At 46.8% G+C, this 22,510-nt stretch overlaps 1 protein-coding gene across 4 annotated transcripts in view; it reads right to left on the bottom strand.

Moving 5' to 3' along the window:
- The window catches only part of DAAM1 (dishevelled associated activator of morphogenesis 1), a 652,790-nt gene that overhangs the window by 23,208 nt on the left and 607,072 nt on the right, over positions 1-22,510 (bottom strand). For all 4 annotated transcript variants that reach the window (XM_078660609.1, XM_078660607.1, XM_078660610.1 and 1 more), the window contains one exon: positions 21,060-21,167. In XM_078660609.1, the coding sequence (XP_078516735.1) occupies positions 21,060-21,167 (108 nt within the window). The remainder of the gene's footprint in view (positions 1-21,059; positions 21,168-22,510) is intronic.

Below are 22,510 nucleotides of genomic sequence, written 5' to 3'. Positions count from 1 at the left end.
CATGGGCATCAACTCCATCTTCAGATTGTTTTCGCCATTGGGGGAAATGATGGAGTTGTAGGAGTACAGCAAAAGATGTCCATGTCTTGTGTATCTAATTAAGATATTACTGGAACAGATATAGGTAGCCGGGTGGGCGTATGTGACTCTGGAGCCCTTCATGCCAAGAACAGATGCATACAGGTAAGTAGCATTTTCCGTTCGAGGCATATGGGCTGCAGATCACACACTAGTGCATTGATTGCATAGCAGTTCTCTCCCTTAGTGGCGACCACCAGTATCTGTTGCAGTGGTTTGAAATAATGTTTTGAGTACAGCCTGGCCCACACTAGCTTGTTGTTTTGCTTGCACATCTACACAGTAGTGTTTTGGAAATGTGTGGGGTGTAGACCATGAAGCTGCTTTGCAGATATCATCTAAGGGAATATTTCCTAAAAAGGCCATAGATGCCCCTAGTTTACGGGTGGAATAAGCCCTAGGGGGAATGGATAGAGTGTGTTTCGCTTTCTGGTAACACATTTGAATGCATTTGACAATCCACCTTGCAACCCCAGCTTTTGAAATGGGATTACTTTTATGTGGAGGAGAAAAGGACACAAACAATTGTTTTGTTTTACGAAATGGTTTTGTCCTATCAATATAGTAGAAGAGAGCTCTTTTGACATCTAGTGTATGGAAAGCTCTTTCAGCAACAGTTTGTGGTTGAGAGAAGAATACTGGCAACTCAATAGATTGATTGAGGTGGAAAGGTGAAATGACTTTTGGAAGGAATTTGGGGTTTGTTTTTGAGAACCACTTCGTTATGATGGAGTTGTGAGAATGGTTCTTGAATTGTTAATGCCTGGATCTCACCCACTCTTCTGAGTGAGGTAATAGCAATTAAAACAAGCATTAGAAATGCAATCGGGCTCGGATTTATTTGAGTTTGAGCTAATGGCATTGTAAATGCCAATGTCTTTTTGCCATGTGTTATGGAGTGTGTGCATGTGGTGTGTAGTGGAATTATGTGGGTTAGATTGTAATTTTACCAATGGTTGCATGCTGTGCTTTAGATGAATATGTTTAAAAGTAAAGTGTATCATACAGCGATTGCTACAATAGTTAATTGTGGATGCGTTAACAATTGATGCGTGGACTGATGGCTGTTGGTGTGTGTGTTTGGTGGAAGAGTGCACTGGCGCCTGGAGGTGTGTGTGCCTGGTGGAAGGGTGCACTGACGGCTGGTGGGTGTGTGTTTGGTAAAAGCGTGCAGAGATGGCTGATGGTGTGTGTTTGGTGAAAGCGTGCACCGACGGTTGCTGCTGAGTGCGCCTTGTAAAAGCATGCACTGACGGCTGCCTGGTGTTGTACGCCTGATGGTGTTTGTGTTTGGTGAAAAAGTGCATTGATGCCTGGTGGTGTTTGGCCCTGGTGAAAGCATGTACTGACGGCTGGTGTTGTTGTGTGTGTGGTTGTGTTTGTAGTGGTGAGTCTGTGGGGGTGAGTCTGTGGGGGTGAGTGGTGATGAGTGTGGTGTGTATGAGTGGTGATGAGTGTGGTGTGTATGTGTGGTATGTGTGTGTCGTGTATGTGTGGTATGTGTGTGTCGTGTATGTGTGTGTGGTGTGTATATGGTGTGTGTGTGGTGTGTGTGTGTGGTGTGTGTGTGTGGTATGTGTGTGTGGTGTATGTGTGTGTATGGTGTGTGTGTCTTCTTGTGTGTGGTGGTATGTATGTGTGTGGTGGACTTACTTTGAGTGTTTGTTTCCTGCACACTCACACACTGCCCCTACACATTCACACACTGCTGACACTGCACACTCACACTGTTCACCCTGCATAGTCACACAATGTGCACCCTGCACACTTACACACTGTTCACACTACTCACACTCTGCAATCAGTGTCACTCTGCTGTCACTCTGCAATCAGTGTCACTCTGCTGTCACTCTGCAATCAGTGTCACTCTGCTGTCACTCTGCAATCAGTGTCACTCTGCTGTCACTCTGCAATCAGCGTCACTCTGCTGTCACTCTGCAATCAGCGTCACTCTGCTGTCACTCTGCAATCAGCGTCACTAGTGTCACTCTGCCCTCACTGTCACTCTGCCCTCACTGTCACTCTGCCCTCACTGTCACTCTGCCCTCACTGTCACTCTGCCCTCACTGTCACTCTGCCCTCACTGTCACTCTGCCCTCACTGTCACTCTGCCCTCACTGTCACTCTGCCCTCACTGTCACTCTGCCCTCACTGTCACTCTGCCCTCACTGTCACTCTGCCCTCACTGTCACTCTGCCCTCACTGTCACTCTGCCCTCACTGTCACTCAGCCCTCACTGTCACTCAGCCCTCACTGTCACTCAGCCCTCACTGTCACTCAGCCCTCACTGTCACTCAGCCCTCACTGTCACTCAGCCCTCACTGTCACTCAGCCCTCACTGTCACTCTGCACTCAGTCTGCAGTCACTGTCACTCTGCACTCAGTTTGCAGTCACTGTCACTCTGCTCTCACTGTCAATTGCTGTCACTCTGCACTCACTGTCACTTGCTGTCACTCTGCATTCACTGTCACTTGCTGTCACTCTGCATTCACTGTCACTTGCTGTCACTTTGCATTCATTGTCACTTGCTGTCACTCTGCACTCACTGTCAAAAGCCCTCCTACCCCAAATAAAGATCAAAAACTGATTTTAACAGTGGGTCAAATATGTGCAGCAGTGGCGTTCAGCATTTGTCCATAAGCCGGATTCATGGAAGTTTGTTAGTTTAACTGCTAACCAGGTAAAAGAGTTAGATTCTGATCAATTGCATATGAAATCATTTTACCTTTGTTGCCTTAAAATCTGGCGCGGTTTTGCCTCTTGGGCCTACTTTGGACACCCATGTTTAGAACGTGCTGCACAACTCGCACTCGTCGTGCACGGCTCGAAATTAAAATTAGGAACATAGAATAATAAGCCCAGAAGCCATGCCCACTACTCTAGTTAAATCAACTTCTCGGTTTGGCACAAATGGCCATCTTTGCCTCCTTGCAAGGCATAAACTTAAGAATGTAAATGCTGCGTTTATGTAAATTTGTTTTTTCCTTCAACATTACTAATCCTTTCCCAGCCTTCACAAATAAATACGTCTAAAATGCCGTGGAATTATGTTGGTTTTAAGTACATTGTATGAGAGCAGGAGTTGTTCGTGTAGGTATTATAAATACAGAGCTGGGTGCCTGCCAGAACGTGTTGAAAAAGAACAGCTGAATTTAACCCTCAAACTGCCTGGATTGCGCCCAGAATAAGACAGTTCTGTATTTCAAAGGCAGCTGAAAGTTATTAATGCTCCTCCCTTCCAATAACACCATGGTGTGGATGGCTTCCAACTTGGGTATGGGGGGGGGGGGGGGGGGGTAGGGGCGGGGCACTTGGTATTTTCTCTTTGATGGTACGCAGAAACTGGTGGTTCTGTCTTTCGAGAGTGACCTGAGGCGCCCTTTTCAAAGTGAAGCTGGACTGCGCGTGCAGTAAATGGGGAATGTATACAGAATACCGGCCTGCTTCAAGGCGCTACAATAAAATGCCGCTGCCTGGAGGGAGGGTGGGGAGTCTCGCGGCGGCGGTTGCTCTCATCTGCGGGTGTGACAGCGGGTGGACAGGGGGCGGGTGGTCGGTGGAGGGCAGCGCCCAACTTTTGGCGGGAGAGGCTCAAGCGAGGGCGCTATACTCACCCTCAGGGGGGGAGGTCTAGGGCCCCTCGGCAGCCTTATCCTATAGACATATGTACTGGGCCCTGGAAGCTCCTATATGAGGATGGCGAGGGGCTTCGAGGCGCTTAAACGTAGTCACTCGCGCATCCCACCATCAACGGGGCTCCTACTTCGTGGCGTTGAGGACGCATGGCGAGCCTCTGGTAGCCTCGGCCACACGTTGTGATCTTGGGCAAACCCCCGTCCGTTTATTTCAATTTGTAAAGGTGCGGAGAGAGCTTTAAAACCCCCCAGGATGCAAACTCGGGCCACAACATGACAAAATGTCGTCGCTTTCACATTGTCACGCAGCCGTGCTTTGTGTTCGCCGGTGCCCTTTGAGGTTTAAACGCACCAAGCCCAAATTAGGCGCTTTGTGTTTGTTTTTGGCTTCATACACGACGAGAAAACTTTAATTGTGCCCGAAGGCTGAGGTGCAGCTGCTCTGTTTGACACCAGTCAGTCAAAACTCTCACCCATTGGAAAAGAGGTAGGTGCTTGTGGGCTCAGTGCGCCTCAGACCACACAGTGGAGCCGCTGTACTCCGTGCCTTCAGCCGCTGCCACCTCTCATTGAGTACGTGACCTTTGCCCTCCTCGAATCTACACGACCCGCAGTCACTACATTCCTGACAGACATTCAGTCAAGGATTTGTAGTGGCACCACTCACCGGTGAGGATTTCTACGCGCTGACACAGTGTAGATGGAAATTGGTGAACGTGCACCACGTGTCATCAGCTACTCACACTTTCACTAATATCTGCCAGTAGGGAGCGCAGCTGCGCTGTTCACCAGCGGCGTGGTCAGCTCCAGTCACAAGCGACAGAACGAATGAACAAACCATGCCAACTAACCACCAGGTGATTGTACGCCACGGAGCACACGAGGGGGCAGCTGCGCTGGTCGCCACAGCTGTAGCAAAGTTTCACTATTGCACAGTTCACGAGGGCGCAGTCTCACTAGTACCCAGCTCACGAGGGGGCAGCTGCGCTGTTCTGTCGCCATCAACTGCACCAAAGTAACGTCTGTATTTCGATAGCGCCCAGAAGCAGGAGGGTTGTCGTTCGCTACTGGTGCTTCTCGTTTGCATGGCAAGTGGTAGGCAGGGTGGGCCGAGCTTCGCCGATACCGATGAGGGAGGGGGGCGTGGGCCCCCGTGTCTTGCTGTCTCAGCGCCGGATGAGTGAGGCTAATGAAGCCCTTTCCCGGCCTGACATGCAGCAGCAGCGCGCGGAGCGCTGCTGAATGGTGAACACGCCCGGCCATCTGGATTCACTTACGGAGGCACCCTGACAGCTCCTAATTATAATTAATGTACTTCTTTGCGCGAGCACGCACGAAAAATGCCCAACATGGCGTCCGAAAACTACATTTACCCTATCACTTCAAGCCTATTAAAACGACACCACAACGAAGACGAATCACTGGCCAGATGACAGAACACTCTAAGGAATGTGTTTCATTGCTCTCTACCTGGCTGCTGGAGGAAACGCTGCTGGAGTGTCTGCAGCTTGACACTTTGCCGTCTAACACTTGGACGTCTTCTCTACCCACGCCTCGCGGCCCCCGCTTTGCGGGCGCCGCTCGTGGTTAACGCACCTGCATCAGCGCCGGATTCACTGCAGGGGGACCTGCCACTAGTTCCAGTAACTGTCGGGACTGCGAGGACCAGCAGGCGCAGCGCTGCTCAACTCGCCGCAGCTGGTCCTCTTCCCGCCCCTCCCGCCTGGCCTTGAAGAACTGCGGGTTGGGGAAACACTGCGTGGTGTTTCATTGCTCTCTACCTGGCTGCTGGAGGAAACGCTGCTGGAGTGTCTGCAGCTTGACACTGCCGTCTAACACTTGGACGTCTTCTCTACCCACGCCTCGCGGCCCCCGCTTCGCGGGCGCCGCTCGTGGTTAACGCACCTGCATCAGCGCCGGATTCACTGCAGGGGGACCTGCCACTAGTTCCAGTAACTGTCGGGACTGCGAGGACCAGCAGGCGCAGCGCTGCTCAACTCGCCGCAGCTGGTCCTCTTCCCGCCCCTCCCGCCTGGCCTTGAAGAACTGCGGGTTGGGGAAACACTGCGTGGTGTTTCATTGCTCTCTACCTGGCTGCTGGAGGAAACGCTGCTGGAGTGTCTGCAGCTTGACACTTTGCCGTCTAACACTTGGACGTCTTCTCTACCCACGCCTCGTGGCCCCCGCTTCGCGGGCGCCGCTCGTGGTTAACGCACCTGCATCAGCGCCGGATTCACTGCAGGGGGACCTGCCACTAGTTCCAGTAACTGTCGGGACTGCGAGGACCAGCAGGCGCAGCGCTGCTCAACTCGCCGCAGCTGGTCCTCTTCCCGCCCCTCCCGCCTGGCCTTGAAGAACTGCGGGTTGGGGAAACACTGCGTGGTGTTTCATTGCTCTCTACCTGGCTGCTGGAGGAAACGCTGCTGGAGTGTCTGCAGCTTGACACTTTGCCGTCTAACACTTGGACGTCTTCTCTACCCACGCCTCGCGGCCCCCGCTTCGCGGGCGCCGCTCGTGGTTAACGCACCTGCATCAGCGCCGGATTCACTGCAGGGGGACCTGCCACTAGTTCCAGTAACTGTCGGGACTGCGAGGACCAGCAGGCGCAGCGCTGCTCAACTCGCCGCAGCTGGTCCTCTTCCCGCCCCTCCCGCCTGGCCTTGAAGAACTGCGGGTTGGGGAAACACTGCGTGGTGTTTCATTGCTCTCTACCTGGCTGCTGGAGGAAACGCTGCTGGAGTGTCTGCAGCTTGACACTTTGCCGTCTAACACTTGGACGTCTTCTCTACCCACGCCTCGCGGCCCCCGCTTCGCGGGCGCCGCTCGTGGTTAACGCACCTGCATCAGCGCCGGATTCACTGCAGGGGGACCTGCCACTAGTTCCAGTAACTGTCGGGACTGCGAGGACCAGCAGGCGCAGCGCTGCTCAACTCGCCGCAGCTGGTCCTCTTCCCGCCCCTCCCGCCTGGCCTTGAAGAACTGCGGGTTGGGGAAACACTGCGTGGTGTTTCATTGCTCTCTACCTGGCTGCTGGAGGAAACGCTGCTGGAGTGTCTGCAGCTTGACACTTTGCCGTCTAACACTTGGACGTCTTCTCTACCCACGCCTCGCGGCCCCCGCTTCGCGGGCGCCGCTCGTGGTTAACGCACCTGCATCAGCGCCGGATTCACTGCAGGGGGACCTGCCACTAGTTCCAGTAACTGTCGGGACTGCGAGGACCAGCAGGCGCAGCGCTGCTCAACTCGCCGCAGCTGGTCCTCTTCCCGCCCCTCCCGCCTGGCCTTGAAGAACTGCGGGTTGGGGAAACACTGCGTGGTGTTTCATTGCTCTCTACCTGGCTGCTGGAGGAAACGCTGCTGGAGTGTCTGCAGCTTGACACTTTGCCGTCTAACACTTGGACGTCTTCTCTACCCACGCCTCGCGGCCCCCGCTTCGCGGGCGCCGCTCGTGGTTAACGCACCTGCATCAGCGCCGGATTCACTGCAGGGGGACCTGCCACTAGTTCCAGTAACTGTCGGGACTGCGAGGACCAGCAGGCGCAGCGCTGCTCAACTCGCCGCAGCTGGTCCTCTTCCCGCCCCTCCCGTTATTTAGCATCCGCCTGTGACGCGCTAGCGGGACGCGCGCGGAGCAAAGCGCAGAGCTAAGCCCGGGCAAAGGGCGGGCCCTCTGTGGCCCTCAGTGGCCGAGGTAGGCTGGGCTGGGCCCGGTTACATACATTGACTGAGTTATTTGTTCTGTGTATTCCTGTGTTGATCTGAGTGTGTTGGACGTTCCCAGGAATACTTATCTTCTGACATTGTTTTCATATTCCCTAGAACTGTTCCTTTTGGCGGTCATCATTGGATCTTCAGGACTATATTTTTTATAATTGGGAAAATATTTTTTAAATATTTAATATTCATTCTTCTGGAAGTTGGAATTTTTGTATTATTATTATTTTTTTTTTCTTTTCTTTTGTTGTGAGGTACACTTTTAAAAATGTTTAAAACATTGCGTTCAGGGAGGGAAGTTGGAGGCATTCTGGCCTCACAAAAAGACCCTGTCCGCATAAGAAATAAATCTGTGAATAATCCCCCATTGAAGGGTCAATGCCAATTATCTGATCTCTGGGTTCTGCCGACCCTTAAGAACGCTAACGTGTCGATGAATAAAGCCACTGGAGCTAAGGGTCAGGAGATTCATATCTCTGCTCTTATGTCTCCTCCACCCACTTCGGTGCTGCCTTTCGCACCACATTCTGTATTGGCGGTGTCCTCTCCTCTCGCTAACCTTGAAGGGAGGGGAGAGGGCATGGCTGAACTTGTGGGACCTGAAGGAGACCCTACGATGCATCCACTTTTGTCTTATACTCCACAGATTGACGGGTCGGGTGGTGGTTTGCTGTTATCATCCACCGACCCTGAACCCTGTGGGCAATGTGTAAATATAGTTAAAGTGGCAACTAAGGCCCCCAGTAGATCTCCGGGCGATGTGACCCCTTCCAGGCTTATCCTGCATAGTAGTACCCCCTCCTTAAATGAACAGGACATGTCAAATCTGTTAGATGTTTCTGGGTCTTTGGGCCTTAACCTATCGGGTATATGCCACCCTCATGAGGCATGTGAAAAACCCATCTCTGATTCCATGATTGCCCTGGAACAATTATTATCCTCGATATTAGCTTTATTGGGGAAATTTGTTGGCAGCTCAGATTGCATCTTGGATTCAGTTACCCAAATCTTGAAGGCTCTGCTACAAAAATCAACTGATTTGAAAGGTGCCCCTCCTCCCCATGTCAGATCATTGCTTACAAGCGGGCGAAATAAATATCGGTGCACAAGTCGCTATTACGAAGGATGTATTGACATCTCCCCAACTACATACTGTAGCTATCCCTTCAACTGCAGCGCCGAACTGCATTAACAACTCTGCCTTGGAGATTGAGGATGAAAATGATTCTATTGCTGGTCGTAATGGGGTTCAAGACCTTTTTCCCATCTTTACGTCTGAGAATAGAAAAGACGTGTATGACCCTATACCTGCTGTAAAGAAAAAAATCGGCAAACATGGAAACAATAAAGGGAATAAAAAGAAACCTATTCGTAAATATAGGAAGAAAAGGCAGCGCCGAATAATATTTCAAAATTGTTCGGCCGAAGGGGAGAATGAAGTAGCTGATTCCGAACCCCGCTCACTACCCGCAAAGGCGGATGTTGAGTTGAATTCCTTCTCTTCTGTACCCTCAAATGGTGAATGTCAACCGGGTCCCCTATCATCCCAGGAGGTATTGTTCCGAATGGGGGGTCCCTTACCAAGTCAGTCTCTACTGCCTGTGAATGGAGACCCAAGTAATTTTCCATCCGGGTCTCTCAATCCCTTGGCGCCTTCCTTTTCTTTAGCTTTAGAGACTGTTGATGGCCCTATTGTGGATGTCCCCCAATTTACATCTAAAGCTCCAGTGGACACTTTTGTCTTGGACTTTTTACCTTTATTTGATGTGGACCTTCCCCTAAATAGAGCCTGGCTTCTTAAGCGCTTTAGTGAGAGTGAAAGCCTCCACCATATCCAAACTAGGGATATTGAGTTGGTTACCCTGTTTGGTGAAGTCAAGGTTTCTAGTATAAGGGTTAAATTCTATTCACCAATTATTGTAAACCTGATATTGCAGCAAGCTGATTTTTTCCAACGCACGGGAATTGATATTCTCCCGATCTTTGACCTGGGCAACATTAAGTATGCATCTGGGGAGGCTTTTGGAGGAGATAAAATTAAGGGGGTACCCTCTTCCCTTGGGGATCTGAAGATTCAGGTCTCCAGGGGAAAACGTTTGGTCTTGCAAGCGAAACCACCACCGTTAATACAGACTTCCTCTTGTACAGAGGATAAGGATCGGTGGAATTGGCTGCACGGAGCCTTAACTACAAAAATTAAAGACAATCCCAGACTGTTTCAGCATCTTTAACAGCTCGCTGAAAATTATTTCTTGGAATGCATCAGGGATTCATAGCAGCCCAGAGAAATTTGATTTTCTTTTCTCATTAGGAGCGAATGTGATTTGTTTACAGGAAACCTGGTGTGTCAATAGGTTGAATGTGTTTAAAGACTTTTATGTCCTGGAAGTGCCTGCTGCCCCTTCCAAGAAAGGACACGCCAGGGGGGGAATCGCCTGTTTATTATCTAATAAATTGCAATGGAGATTCTCCCATTACATTGATTCCAGCAAACTTTTCCATGCCATAACTATTGAAAATTTGTTTAATGCTGGCATTAAGGCCCCTATTGTGATTTTAAATGTTTACATTCCTCCAGAAGAATGTTTTAATGTGTTAATGAAGCAGGTCTTTCGCTATGTAGATCAAATCAAAAACGTCCCATCTCCTCCGGAGGTTTTGATTATGGGTGATTTGAATTGTAAGATTTCTAATGTTAGTCTGGAGCTTTTCAGGAATAAGTCTAAAGAAGAGGCGCACTTTGTCCCCCAGGCTCTCTTCCCTGAAAAGTCAGTGACAAATAGAAGAGGGAAGATTTTGCTACAAGAGATAATGGCCGTCGATGGGCTTATAGTAAATGGGAGATTCCCTTCGGACGTCCCTGCGAAATTTACCCATAAGTCTCCCTTTGGGTCTTACATCTTGGATTATGTCATTGTTGATTATGGCTTGTTTCCATCTATTCTTGACCTCAAGACTATACCTACCCCTCTGAGTGATCATACTGTATTATTGGTAACTATTTCCTTAAAAACCCTGCCTACTGCACCCTGGTCCCTTAATGGCAGTGATGCAGCCTTCCATGTTTCTACGGGAAGGTGCCATTGGAATTCCTTTGCCATCAAAGGGGTGCAGGAACTCTTATCTGATACTATCTTAGTTCTTGATGAGTGGCATGGTATCGAAATAGTATGCTTTGAAGAATTTTTGCGGAAGGTTATCTCTTGTGCTAAAAAATCTTCACGAGCGAGAAGAGGGGTTGAAGTTCCCAGGGCACTGTGTATTTTAAATAAGGAAATTAACAACCTTGTACGGGAACAATACCTAGAAAGGGGCATCGAACGTGGAAGAGAGATTGCCAGGCTAAAAAGAAAGAGAAACAGACTTAAGCTAAAAATAAAAAAGGCTAAGGAAGACATTATCTGGATTGACCTGCGGGAATCTGTTATACATGGCAGGATTAGAGATTTTTGGGCAATAATAGGTAAGGGGTGTGGGTCTAGATCAAGCCCCTCCCCTATTCCTATAGCGGAAGAGGTATGGTCCATCTATATCCGGGACCTGTATGCAGGGAATTGTACGTCTGATACTATCGGCCCTGAAGCTATCTTAGGTGATGTTAATATCATTGGTCCGGATGCGGATGGCTTTACGAATTATCCTTCAGTAAAGGAAATTGAGATTGCCATAAAAAATATGCGTGTCTCTGGGGCAATGGGTCCAGATGAACTCCCCATGACGGTCCTTAAACAGGACCCGTTCGGGTGGAGTAGTATTTTGTACCCTCTGTTTAAAGTATGTTTCATGACTAAAAAGGTACCCGCCTCGTGGAGGGGGAGTATCCTGGTCCCCATTTTTAAGAAGGGAACTAGGGATTGCCCAAGTAACTATCGCCTGATTGCGCTCCTCGACTCAATCGGGAAGGTTTTCGCGAAATGCCTCCTAGGATCCCTATCCGCTTGGGTTGAGGAGAACAATATCCTTCCGTTTGCTCAGACTGGGTTCCGCAGGAATCACGGAACCCTGGATAATCTTACCGCTCTGCATGTGGTTACGGACAAATATGTACAGGTGCGACGGGGGACGGTGTATGCAGCTTTTATTGATTTCTCCACCGCGTTCGATAAAGTGGACCGTGGAATGTTGTGGAGAAAGTTGGCTGCGCTCGGTCTCCCGCCTTACCTGTTGGAGCTGGTGCGGGCCCTCCATACAGAGACCTGGTGCAGGGTCCTGTTGGGGGGTGAAGGGGGGCTCTCTGACCCAATTCCATCGGGTAATGGCCTCAAACAAGGCTGCCTGTTGGCACCCCTTTTATTCTCCTTATATACGGCTGATCTGCCCGCCGCTCTGTCTACCACAGAGGGTATCGCCCCCTTGGTGGGGGGGACCCCTTTATCCTGCTTAATGTATGCAGACGATGTCCTCATCCTTGATCTAACTCCCAAAGGACTTTCAAATCGGCTACATGCTCTTCATAGGTATGCTGTGGCTCATTGCATGAAGATTAACATAACCAAGAGTAAAGTTATGTGTATAGTAGGTAAAAAGAGGTGTCGAGCAGCAGATTTTGGTTGGTGCATCGGGGGGCAAAAATTAGAGGTTGTTAAGTCATATATTTTTTGGGGGAAAATTGTTACGGCCAATCTGAGTGAGAAAATCCATATAGAGCACTGTTTTCGCAAAGCTCTTGCTCATGGCAAAGGTCTAAATTCACTATATCATGCAACGGGGAAACGGCACTTTCCGATTTTATTGGAGGTGTACAGATCTAAAATCCCGGCAACAATCCTCTATGGCATAGAGCTAATAGAGGTGAAAAAGTGGGACTTCTGCCATAGGATTGAGGGGAAACTTTTAAGATCTCTTTCCTCATTAAATACTGCATGCTCTTTGGCCGCCTGTAGGCTCGAATTCGGCCTAAGGAGCAGTTGGGTGCAGGGACTCTGTGCCCTAGTAAGATGGGTGGCTTGTCTTGCAAGAGCGGAAGCTGGAACATTGAGAGCATTTATCAAAAATGAACTATTAGGTAATCTCAATGAGTTCTCCCAACTTGTTCGTAATTTCAGAATAGCCGTAAAGTTTTTAAAATTAGATGAAACAACTCTTTTTGTGTATTCCCCTACACAGTTAAAACTTGTTTTAAAAACAGCCTCTTGGGACCTCTGCTTCCAATCGGATAAAAAATTAATTCATGGAAAGAGGAATGTAGATATCCTCTATGATACTTATCTGATGAAGCAGCCACAACCTTATGTGCGATGGTCCCTCCCACATGGTATACGAAGATTTTGGTTCCTGCTACGCTATGATTTAATACCCTTAAATCTCCTGCTGTCTAAATGGTATGGCTCCACCTCTTTATGCAATCTATGTAATTCAAATATTCAGGACTGTATGCATGTTCTATTAATTTGCCCGGCGTTATGTAAATGGCGCTCTAGATGGATAAAAGTAATTTGTCTCAGTCTTGGCATTTTAACCCTGAATGATTTTCTTCATGCACTGTATTGTCCTCCTAACGAAATGTTCTGCTTCCACATTTTTAATTTTTTTAAAGGTTTTTTAGCTATCTATTGATACTTCATGGAGATGCTTTTTGACTTGCCAATTATTTACTGTTCTGGTGTGTAAATTACTTTGTATGTAAGTTAGGTACTTCTTGGGCGGATAACTTCTGCACTCGTATTGTTTTGTATTGTATTCTTGTATATTTTATGTGGCCCTCTGTTGAGAGCCAAAACATAATAAATAAATTGATTCTAAGGAATGTGTGGAATTTGTCTCGCCAAAGCCCTAGGAGATACTTTTTTTTTCTCTTCTTTAACATTAGGATCTCGAAACTCCTCCCACTTACGTGGGCGGAGGCCTCGCCCTAACAACTTTCGTTGAAAGGAACTGTAATTCACACTTATGAAAGGGTTCAAATGGAGGACCCATATGTCTAGTGAGAACAATATTTAGATTCCATACAGGGGAGGGTGGTACCCGGAAAGGAATTATTCTTTTGAGTCCTTCCATAAATGCTTTGATGGCAGGTACTCTGAATAATGACAGATGTTGTCTGTTTTGAAGGTAAACTGCTATAGCAGCAAGATATAACCTGATTGAGGAGTATGCCAAACTACATCTTTGTAGATGGAGCAGGTAACATATGATGTTTTGGATAGAAACATCTAGTGGGTTAATGTTGTTACTTATGCAATACACAACAAACCTTTTCCACTTGGCTGCATAGCATGCTCTAGTGGTGGGACGTCTAGCTTCTTTTATAACATTCATGCAATCCAGCGGAAGGTTGAGTTATCCAAATTCTAAGACCTCAAGAGCCAAATCGCTAGGTTGAGCTGCATGGGGTCTGGATGCATGATCTCTCCATGGTTCTGGGCCAGTAGGTGTGGAGAGAGTTTTAATTTTTGATGTGGTACTACTGAGAGCTCTAGTAGTGTAGTGCTTCGGAGTGGAGGCATTGCGGTTGTTGTTGCCTCTGCCTCTACCTTTAGTGTTGTTACCTCTGTATCCTCCTCTGTAGTACCCTTTATTGGGCGAAGATTGGGTGGGCGTCTTGTAAGAAGAGGAGGCGTAGCCTGTTTGAAAACCCTTGGAGGAGCCCCTGTAAGAGGAGCGACGAAAGGACGCTTAGGGAGTTTGAGTTTGTAAAGCTCCCATGGATTTTGCTGTGTCTGTATCCTTTTTCATTTTCTCCAGTGCATTATCAACTGTAGGGCCAAAAAGATGTTGCTGGTCAAAAGGTTGATTAAGGATAATGGTCTGTACCTCTGGTTTGAACCCAGAGATGCGCAACCAGGCATGTCTACGTAAAAGTACACCTGTATCTATTGCTCTAGAGGCTGTATCAGCCATATCTAAAGCACAACGTATTGAGGTATTGGTAATGACCTTGCCTTCTTGTATTCAGTCAGAAGCCCTGGCCTTATATTTGTCTGGCAAATGTTGCATAAGTGTTTCTAGCTCATCGTAAAGAGCTTGATCATATCTTGCTAACAGGGCTTGAGTGTTAGCAATTCTCCAGACATTGGCTGCTTGTGAGATGGTGCGTTTTCCTGAAGTATCTAAAAGTTTGGACTCCTTATCAGGGGGTGGAGCATCCCCTGTTGTCTGCAAGTTTGCTCTTTTCCTAGCGTTTGAGACTACTAATGAGTCTAATGGCAAATGGCCGTTGATGTATGCTGGGTCAGTTGGAGCTGCTTTATACTTCTTTTCTAACCTGGGATTAATAATTCTGGCTCTGACAGTGTCTTTGAACACCTCTGGTGTGTGTTTTACCACTTCCTTAAGCATTGGTAATGTGGTTGTAGTCTTGTGTGATGGTAGTAATGTATCCATAAGGAAGTCTTCCTCTTCTGGATCAATGTGTAAATCTACCCCATGGAAGGTGGCTGCCCTATGAATGAGTTGCGTAAACCCTATAGTGTCATCTGGAGGAGATGGCCTAGAAGGGTATGCGTCATCTTGTGGCAGATCTGGGGCATCTGGCGCGTTATAATCTTCCCAAGGGATCATCTGATGGGCCAGGAATATTGTCTTGGTCATCTGTGTCATCTATGGGTTGCTAATTTTCAACCTCCTCTGAATAATTATCCTCATCCTCATTATCCTCTGCTGGTGCAGGGCTGTGCATGATGGATGGTGAGTGTGCAGGGGAAATGTCCAGTGGTATCTCTAGCAGTGGTGAAGGAATTCTTATTGGGGAAGTTTGAGCATGCTTTTTGAGAGGAACTGGAGGTTTTTTTTGAGGGTCCAGCTTTCTTTTTTCAGGCACTTTAATTATATGTCCAGATTTTGGATGAATAAGAAGAGCCTTTAGTTAAGGATCTTGGCAGAAAAGCTCTTCTGAGGAACTATCCTTTTTCGGCACTGACTTGTCTTGTTTGGGGCAGAGTTACTTAGAAGGGCTTGCAGTGTCTATTACAGTCTTTGGAGCAGATTTTGGTTTCGGTTCCGAAGACTTGTGGTCAGAATCTTTCTTGGTGTTGTGTCTCTTGTTCGGATCGGATGTTTTCAGATCCGGAATTATTGGTTCCAAAGCACGTTTCAGGTAGACAACTTAAGGTGCCGAAGTGTGTTTCGGTGCCGAAGTGGCCTTTGGTCTACTTGTTTCGGTACCGGAGTTGGCTTTGGTTCGACAGTTTTGGGAACTGTTTTCGGCTCGACCGGTTTCGGTACCAAGGGTTGCTACGGTGCCGGAGTTAGTTTTGTTTTGGTTTAAGGACCTTCTGCTTGTCGGAAAGGGCAGGCTGACTCGAGCCCAAGTCGCCTAGAGGCTTTTGTAGGATTCTTTGTTGCCGAGCCGGAAGGCGAGGCGTCTGAAGTTTTTGGTCGGTGTGCACCCGGACCCAAAGGTGGAGATGAAACCGAAGCCTGGCCCGGTATGGGGGTGTGAACATGGTCGACGCTTGTACTCACGACCTGTTTATCAGCTGGAAGAAGATAGTCATCTTCTGATTGTCCTTCGGCTCCAGAAGCTGAATCCTCTGCTTCAGAAACGACGTCGTCCTGCTGTTGTTCTTCGGACTCTAGATTGATTGGAGCGTCGTCTATGATGAGATATGGTGTCGAAGAGGACTGCGCCATGACTCTTCGAGCTTGACGGTCTCCGATAGTTTTCTTGGACCGGAACGAAGCGCAGGCCTGGCAATCTCAACTCTTGTGCTCTGGGGACAAACACAGATTGCACACCTCATGTAGATCAGTGTGGGGAAATTTGTGTCCACACTGAGTGCACTTCTTGAAGGGTGTTCTTTCCATGAGCTAAAGCCCCAATGGCGCAGTTCGGCCCAACGGCCCGACGAGCGCTGGAATCGAGAAGTGCAAACCTTCCTTCGACGCGGGTAACAGGAAATCACAATCGAAGACGATACCGATGGTATGATGGAGGACTGAAAGTCGAAAGGAGATCGGTAACGGGACCGAATGATAAACACATCCGAGACTGATGGTGGAAAAAAACAATCTGAAGATGGAGTCGATGCCCATGCGCACTACGCTCTATAGGAGGAGTCAGCTACCAAACAAAGACTCTTCTAAGACAATAACAAAGTGTAATCATCCGGGCCCACCACCAGATGGCGATCTATGCACTAGTGTGTGATCTGCAGCCCATATGCCTCGAACATATAGTTTTTGTGTTCTTTTGTTTCTTCCAGGTCTGTGTACTTGTATTAAATGTGCAGGGTTTAGAAGCATGCATAAGGTCTGATCACATTTTATACACTGTAGAGAATCTGGAAATATTAAAATCATATTTGATATTTTCGCAGGGTTTTATTATTTTACCAATTGGTGAAATGGCGGGCTCATAAGAATCTTGGGCAATATGCACTATCATATTTATCCACAGAACGAGTAAAAACCTTTGCTCCAACAGCCCCCTTTTCTAAAAAGTCAGTTTTGATAGCAGGTGAACTGCCAAACAATCCAGACTTTAAACATTCAATGCAAGGTTTAGTGGCAGATACTTGTGAAGGATAGTGGTGAAAACATGACAAGACTTTCTACATACCATCAAAATAATTGCTGAAACCTTACCCATTTTTATATGTGATACCTTCAGCTAATCACAACAGCAAAATCTCAAGTTCCAGAACACAATGTGATGTCTGGTAAAAGGTCAGGGCTGACTTAGTTAAACATTTGTCAAGGGGACCCTTGGAAGCTTTGAATGCCCACACAATAGCAGCACCACCTTAATCTAGCCATGCAAAGATTGCAGAAAAGCAGTGGTAGCATGTGTAAAGCAACAGGTTTCAGGTGCCTTAAAATGTAGGGCTACTAATTATTCTAGTGTAATTTAAAATGTTACTGTTGGCTGGTGTGACCACCCCTACAAAGGCATAATATTCGGTAAGGAATAGGTAGATGACCTCCAACTGTGTACAGAGATTTAATAAAATATTTGGACATATCACTTACTTTTGAAGTATTATTAGTCCTGTAGCTCTGTGTCCTTACAAAGTGTGTGTGAAAGGTTAATAAGATGTGTGAAAGGTTAATAAGATATGTGAAAGGTTAATGATATTTGAGCCTGAGTGAAAGTGCAATACACATACTTTCTATGCTTAAAACAGCCTAACATAAGTCCAGTGGACACACTACCAATGGGAAGACACTACACCCTCTGTATAAGTCTCCTTTAGGTTAAATATGTACTTTATAACAATCACAGCGAAAAACATGTTTTGTAAACACTGGAAAAACAAAGTTGTATATTTTGGGGACTAGGCATCTCAATAAACACGGATGAGCACTGATTAAAAAAGTTTTTGCAACACTAAGAAAACAGCTCTGAAATCCTCAAAAAATAAACATTGACAAGACAGCTTGAACATATATTCTACCCGTTTCATACTTTACACAGAGCTTGCTGACTTGGAGGGGAGGAAGGAAGCATAGCCTATAAATGAAATGTGCAAGATTTGTTTTTTAGTGCTGAGACATCCAGCAATTCCTTGGTGGAACGGATTCTGGAACAGCTTTCAGCTTGTGTGTACTTATTCATCAAACCTCAAATGCTTTTGACAGTTTCTTGTCTAACTTGCTACATAGCCAGCATGATTCTTAAAATCTTTGATGTTCGCTTATCTCTAAAAGACGACTCATTTTGTGGAGAACAGTAACTTAAGAGTCACAAATGTTTGTCTCTCACAAAACTCAAACTTGCCTTCAGAGCTTGTTTTAAGAGGAAGGGAATTCTAGGAGACTTTTACACACACAAATCCTGGTAATATCCAAGGGAAGGAACTTGAGGCTACGGGATCTCTTGGGTGACCTAGCCTCCAAATCTGCTAAGTACACACTGTAGAAGCTACCCTAAAGTTGTGGTTACTTACACCGCGTTACAGTGTCCAGACAACCACTCTATAATAGCAGTGTTCGACACATCAAAAAATGTGAAGGGCTGTCCTCACACACCACCATGTGTCATGCTTCATCACAGGCAGCCCTCGCTCTCTAAAAACCTGGTCTAAAATGATAGCGGGCCTACACTTGAAGACAGGGAGGCACGTTTAATCATTGGAGTGGGGGCCCGTGAAAATAGTGAATTAAAAACCAATATAGTACCCCCAAATCACATTTAATTGTAGGGTGTAACCACACCAGAAGCAATGAGACAGGACAATCGCCATAAGATTATAACACTGGGTAACAGAAACATGGCTGTAAGGGTTATACATAACATTCCGATGTTGGGCTGTTATTGCAATGATGTACACTAAATTAAGATGCAAGACTGACGTAAACAGGGAACTTTCCAGAGATGATTGAGAACTGAAAGTAGAGCCCTGTGGGCTGAGACTGCCAGATTAGCAAGCAGAAAAATAGCACTAGCCTTAGACACATTATTGATGAGATGGTTGTCTAATGATGCTAAACCCCATAGACTGCCCCATTGAATGAATGAATGAATGTCATCTTTATTCGGTCAAGAAAATACCAGACCATAAAAGCATAATGCATCAGATATAAAAGATAAGACGATGTCATAAAACAGAATTCCAAACACATACAGATCAACCCACAATTGTAAAAAGACAATCCTTTCCATATGCCTATTTATCAATAAAAAAAGTGGTAACTTATAATCATTAAAAATATTCAACATACATTGTCATAGAGCAACAGGAAAGTAAGAACCTCAAGAAACTGGGCCCCCATATGATCCTGCCATGCTCACCCGAACCAATATCTATTTCATAATAGAAAACCGGGATCCCACAGACTGAACCTAAGGACCCATATTACAGATAGGGTGCACTTTTCATTTTTGCGCCACGGCGCACCTTATAACAGGTGCGCCGGGTGCAAACATGGAAAGTGTGCCCTATCAGGAAGAATGCACTGACCTCGGGCAGCTGCGAACTCGCGCTGCCCCCAGGGCTGCGCATTCAAGAGAAATACGGATCAGCTAAAAGCTGCTCCATGATTCTCTTTGCAAGCCGAAACTCACCTGCACTTTTAAAAGGGATTAGAGATCCCCTTGTAGGCGGGTGCCGTAAGTGAATGCACCTGCATGCAAGGGGATGTCTGGGGGGGGGGGGTCGACCCCCTTTCATCCCTTTAGAGGGCTCCATTAACCCCTTCCATGCTCATGACGAGCTCAGCTCGTCATGCAGTACACTGCTTGTGTGATCATGACGAGCTGAGCTCGTCATGAACAATGGGATTCATCGATGATTAGCATGGAGGATGAATCTCTGTAGCATTGATGGTGTTAAGAAGGTGCACTAAAAGCGTGGCACCTTTTTGTGGTGCACTGAAAGTGTGCCTACTAAAGGCATGTTTGCTTCTGCGGTAATACAGCACGGGCGCCAAGGAAATGCGATTCTCTCATTTGCATGGGGCCACGCCTCTCATGAAAATGAGGGAACACCCTCTACTGATAGCGCTGGTGCACATACAGCGCCAGCCCTATCTGTATTACAAAAGGGGCTGCACAAGCTTCTGCAGCCCCTTCTGTAATACCACCAGTGGAGGCTTCTCCATAGGGGTGAAAAAGGCGGCAACACCCACTACCCCCACAGTCACGCCACACTAGCATCTCATATCTTAAAATATTATAGCTTTTACATTTAACTCAACAATCTCATTGATCATTTGTTTACATATAAAAGCTGCACAATCACCTTGCACCATAAGAGGCTGTATTGCACATGTTAGGTGTGGGCTGTTGGAGCCAGTCCTTTTACAGATGCAATACATATCGGACATGCTGCACGAGCATCAGGCAGTGCAGCATGTCAGATAATAGTGAACTGGGGCCTTTCAATCATGCGCCCTTATGCCCCCATCAGAAGCCATAATAAAGGAAAAAAGATGGCCTGTCGTATCTAAGCTTCTGGTGGGGCATAAGTGTGTGAGCATCACTCTGGTTCCTTGTTCGTTCATTCTGAAAGTTGGGAATCGATGTGCAGAGGAAACTGCGCTGAGGACTACCCCAGGTAAGTTTCCATGTTGTGTGTATGAGTGAGAGCATGCTTCTGGTGTTTATGTGCCTGTTTGCAATTGTGCACCAGTTTGTGTGTACGTGAAAGTGTGTATTTGTTGGTATGTGTCATTACTACAGTTTTATAAAATTAATTGATGAGATGCTGCAAGTGTATGCCTGCAAAATGACCTTTCATATGATAGCTCCTCCACTTTATAAATTGACCAGCCGCCACTGAATTCCAAAGTGCACCGGGGGCGCACAAAGCAGGCGCAAACGCCTGTTGCGCCCCCGAGGCGCTGTGCAATACGGCCCCTAGTGGGCAACTATGTGCTTTGCAATCGCCTTGTTTTGGAGGAAGTTCCTGGGGGCTTCACTAGCTCCATCCCTCTAAGGAATTAGCAGAAACCCATTTACCCTCCATGCTTCTTATTTTGTTGTCACCCTACCTATTGATATTACCGAAGTACTCTCATATCTTACACAAACGATTGTGCATGGAATTTTCTCTTCTGTCCAGGATCTTCCATGCACTGTTATTGTGGTTTTGTATTATGTATGAAAGAGATCCAATATTCTTTCAGAGTATTCTAATTCTTAAACAGGCTCTAAGTGACACTAATCACATAATTTGATTGAGAAGCTCTTTTAATAAATAGATTTTTTTTATATACAAGTTGCCTTTTAATCACCTATATCTTCAAACTTACTTCACTTTTGCGGCTTCTGGAATGCTGGCAAGCTCTTCATGGAGGTTAACAACTTTGGGGTATTTCTTTTCTAGAATCGTTATTAGAAAGTGCAACAGGGTGATATTTCTGAAAGAAAAGAAACATGTTTTAGTGAGAATCCTACTTTGTAAGGAAAGTGGCTTAAAACACCTGGCAACTTCTGCAGACCAGGTAAACCACTTCCAAGTGCTACCTCTGTTCATTGGACATTAGAAGCAAACATTAAAAGAATGGATCCTGATATTGGGACATCTGTAAAATCAGTAAATTAATCGTAAAGCCTGACATGGCAGTTACTAAAAACTGCCAATCATACCATGCTTCTGAAATTATAACATCTGAAATATGCGCAATTCTTCCACTGGTGCTGGCAAATGAAAAGTACATATTCCAATTGTGATGTCTCATTTAAAAGCATAAATTGCAGATGTTGTGCAAGACAAATCTACAAGTATTGCTGAAATCTGTCAGGACCGGAGGCCAGGATTATGCCTTCTTTCTTCACTTTATTGGCATTGACAGCATTAAGATTAACAAAGGACTACGTTTATCGTGAACCAGAGGGAAAGTAGTCAAGAAAAAAAAACACATGGTAACAACCAATCCACGACAGGGAAACAGTGTCCAATCAGGGCATCCTAGTCCAATATAGTCCATTGTTAGTGTCCTCTCTTTCTTCGCTGCTAAGCAGCCAGATAAGTGCTCTTCAGTTCTTGTGACTGCTTAGTGCTTAATTTCTGTCATGATTATCCTTATGTGTAGATTCACATGTTAAGTTTGTTGTTGCCATGAGCGCGCTGTTTCCCCGTGTTTATAACTGTTGTTTCAGAATTAATGGTTACTGTTGCGCGTGGGCTGCACTTTTATTAATTATTCTTTTGTGCGCCGCGGAAACGGGCTTCCCGTCCGTATGCGGCACTCTGCTGGTTGGTGCTCTGAGTTCCTCCCGCTGCCAGAGGTCACGGGAGGCAGTGTGTGGAGAGTCCTGTTCCTTGGATTTCTCTGAGGAATTTAAGTGTCGCGCGCCATTCACCCGGGAGCCTCTGGTCTGAGGAGTATGCCGATTTGGTCTGTAGACGGCGCCAGGGCTGATTTCTTCTCGCTGTCCGTTTTTCTGTGTGTATGATAACGCTCGGTTCCCTGCCCGATATAACCTGACGGGAACACAAGAATGTAGTGAAGATTTATTACATCTCGCTGAGGGGCAGGTCCCAGACCAGTATTGCTTCACCCTGTTGGGTGTGTGTTTAGGTCTCGCGACCTATCGATGCGCGCATGCGCATCGAGCGGAGCGAGAATTCAAGTAGCGAAAATACTCATGAAACCACCAGCTTTTTGCTGGCGTTTTCATGAAGTTCACGTGAACCACGTGAACGCGCATCAGGCACTCCTCCCACACCTCACGGACATCTGTTAATTTCTCCTGCACA

Source organism: Lissotriton helveticus, chromosome 9 (genome assembly GCF_964261635.1).
Source record: "Lissotriton helveticus chromosome 9, aLisHel1.1, whole genome shotgun sequence".
Classification (NCBI taxonomy): Eukaryota; Metazoa; Chordata; class Amphibia; order Caudata; family Salamandridae; genus Lissotriton; species Lissotriton helveticus.
Note: the sequence above shows the minus strand (reverse complement) of the source record. Positions and strands in the feature narration are given on the sequence as shown.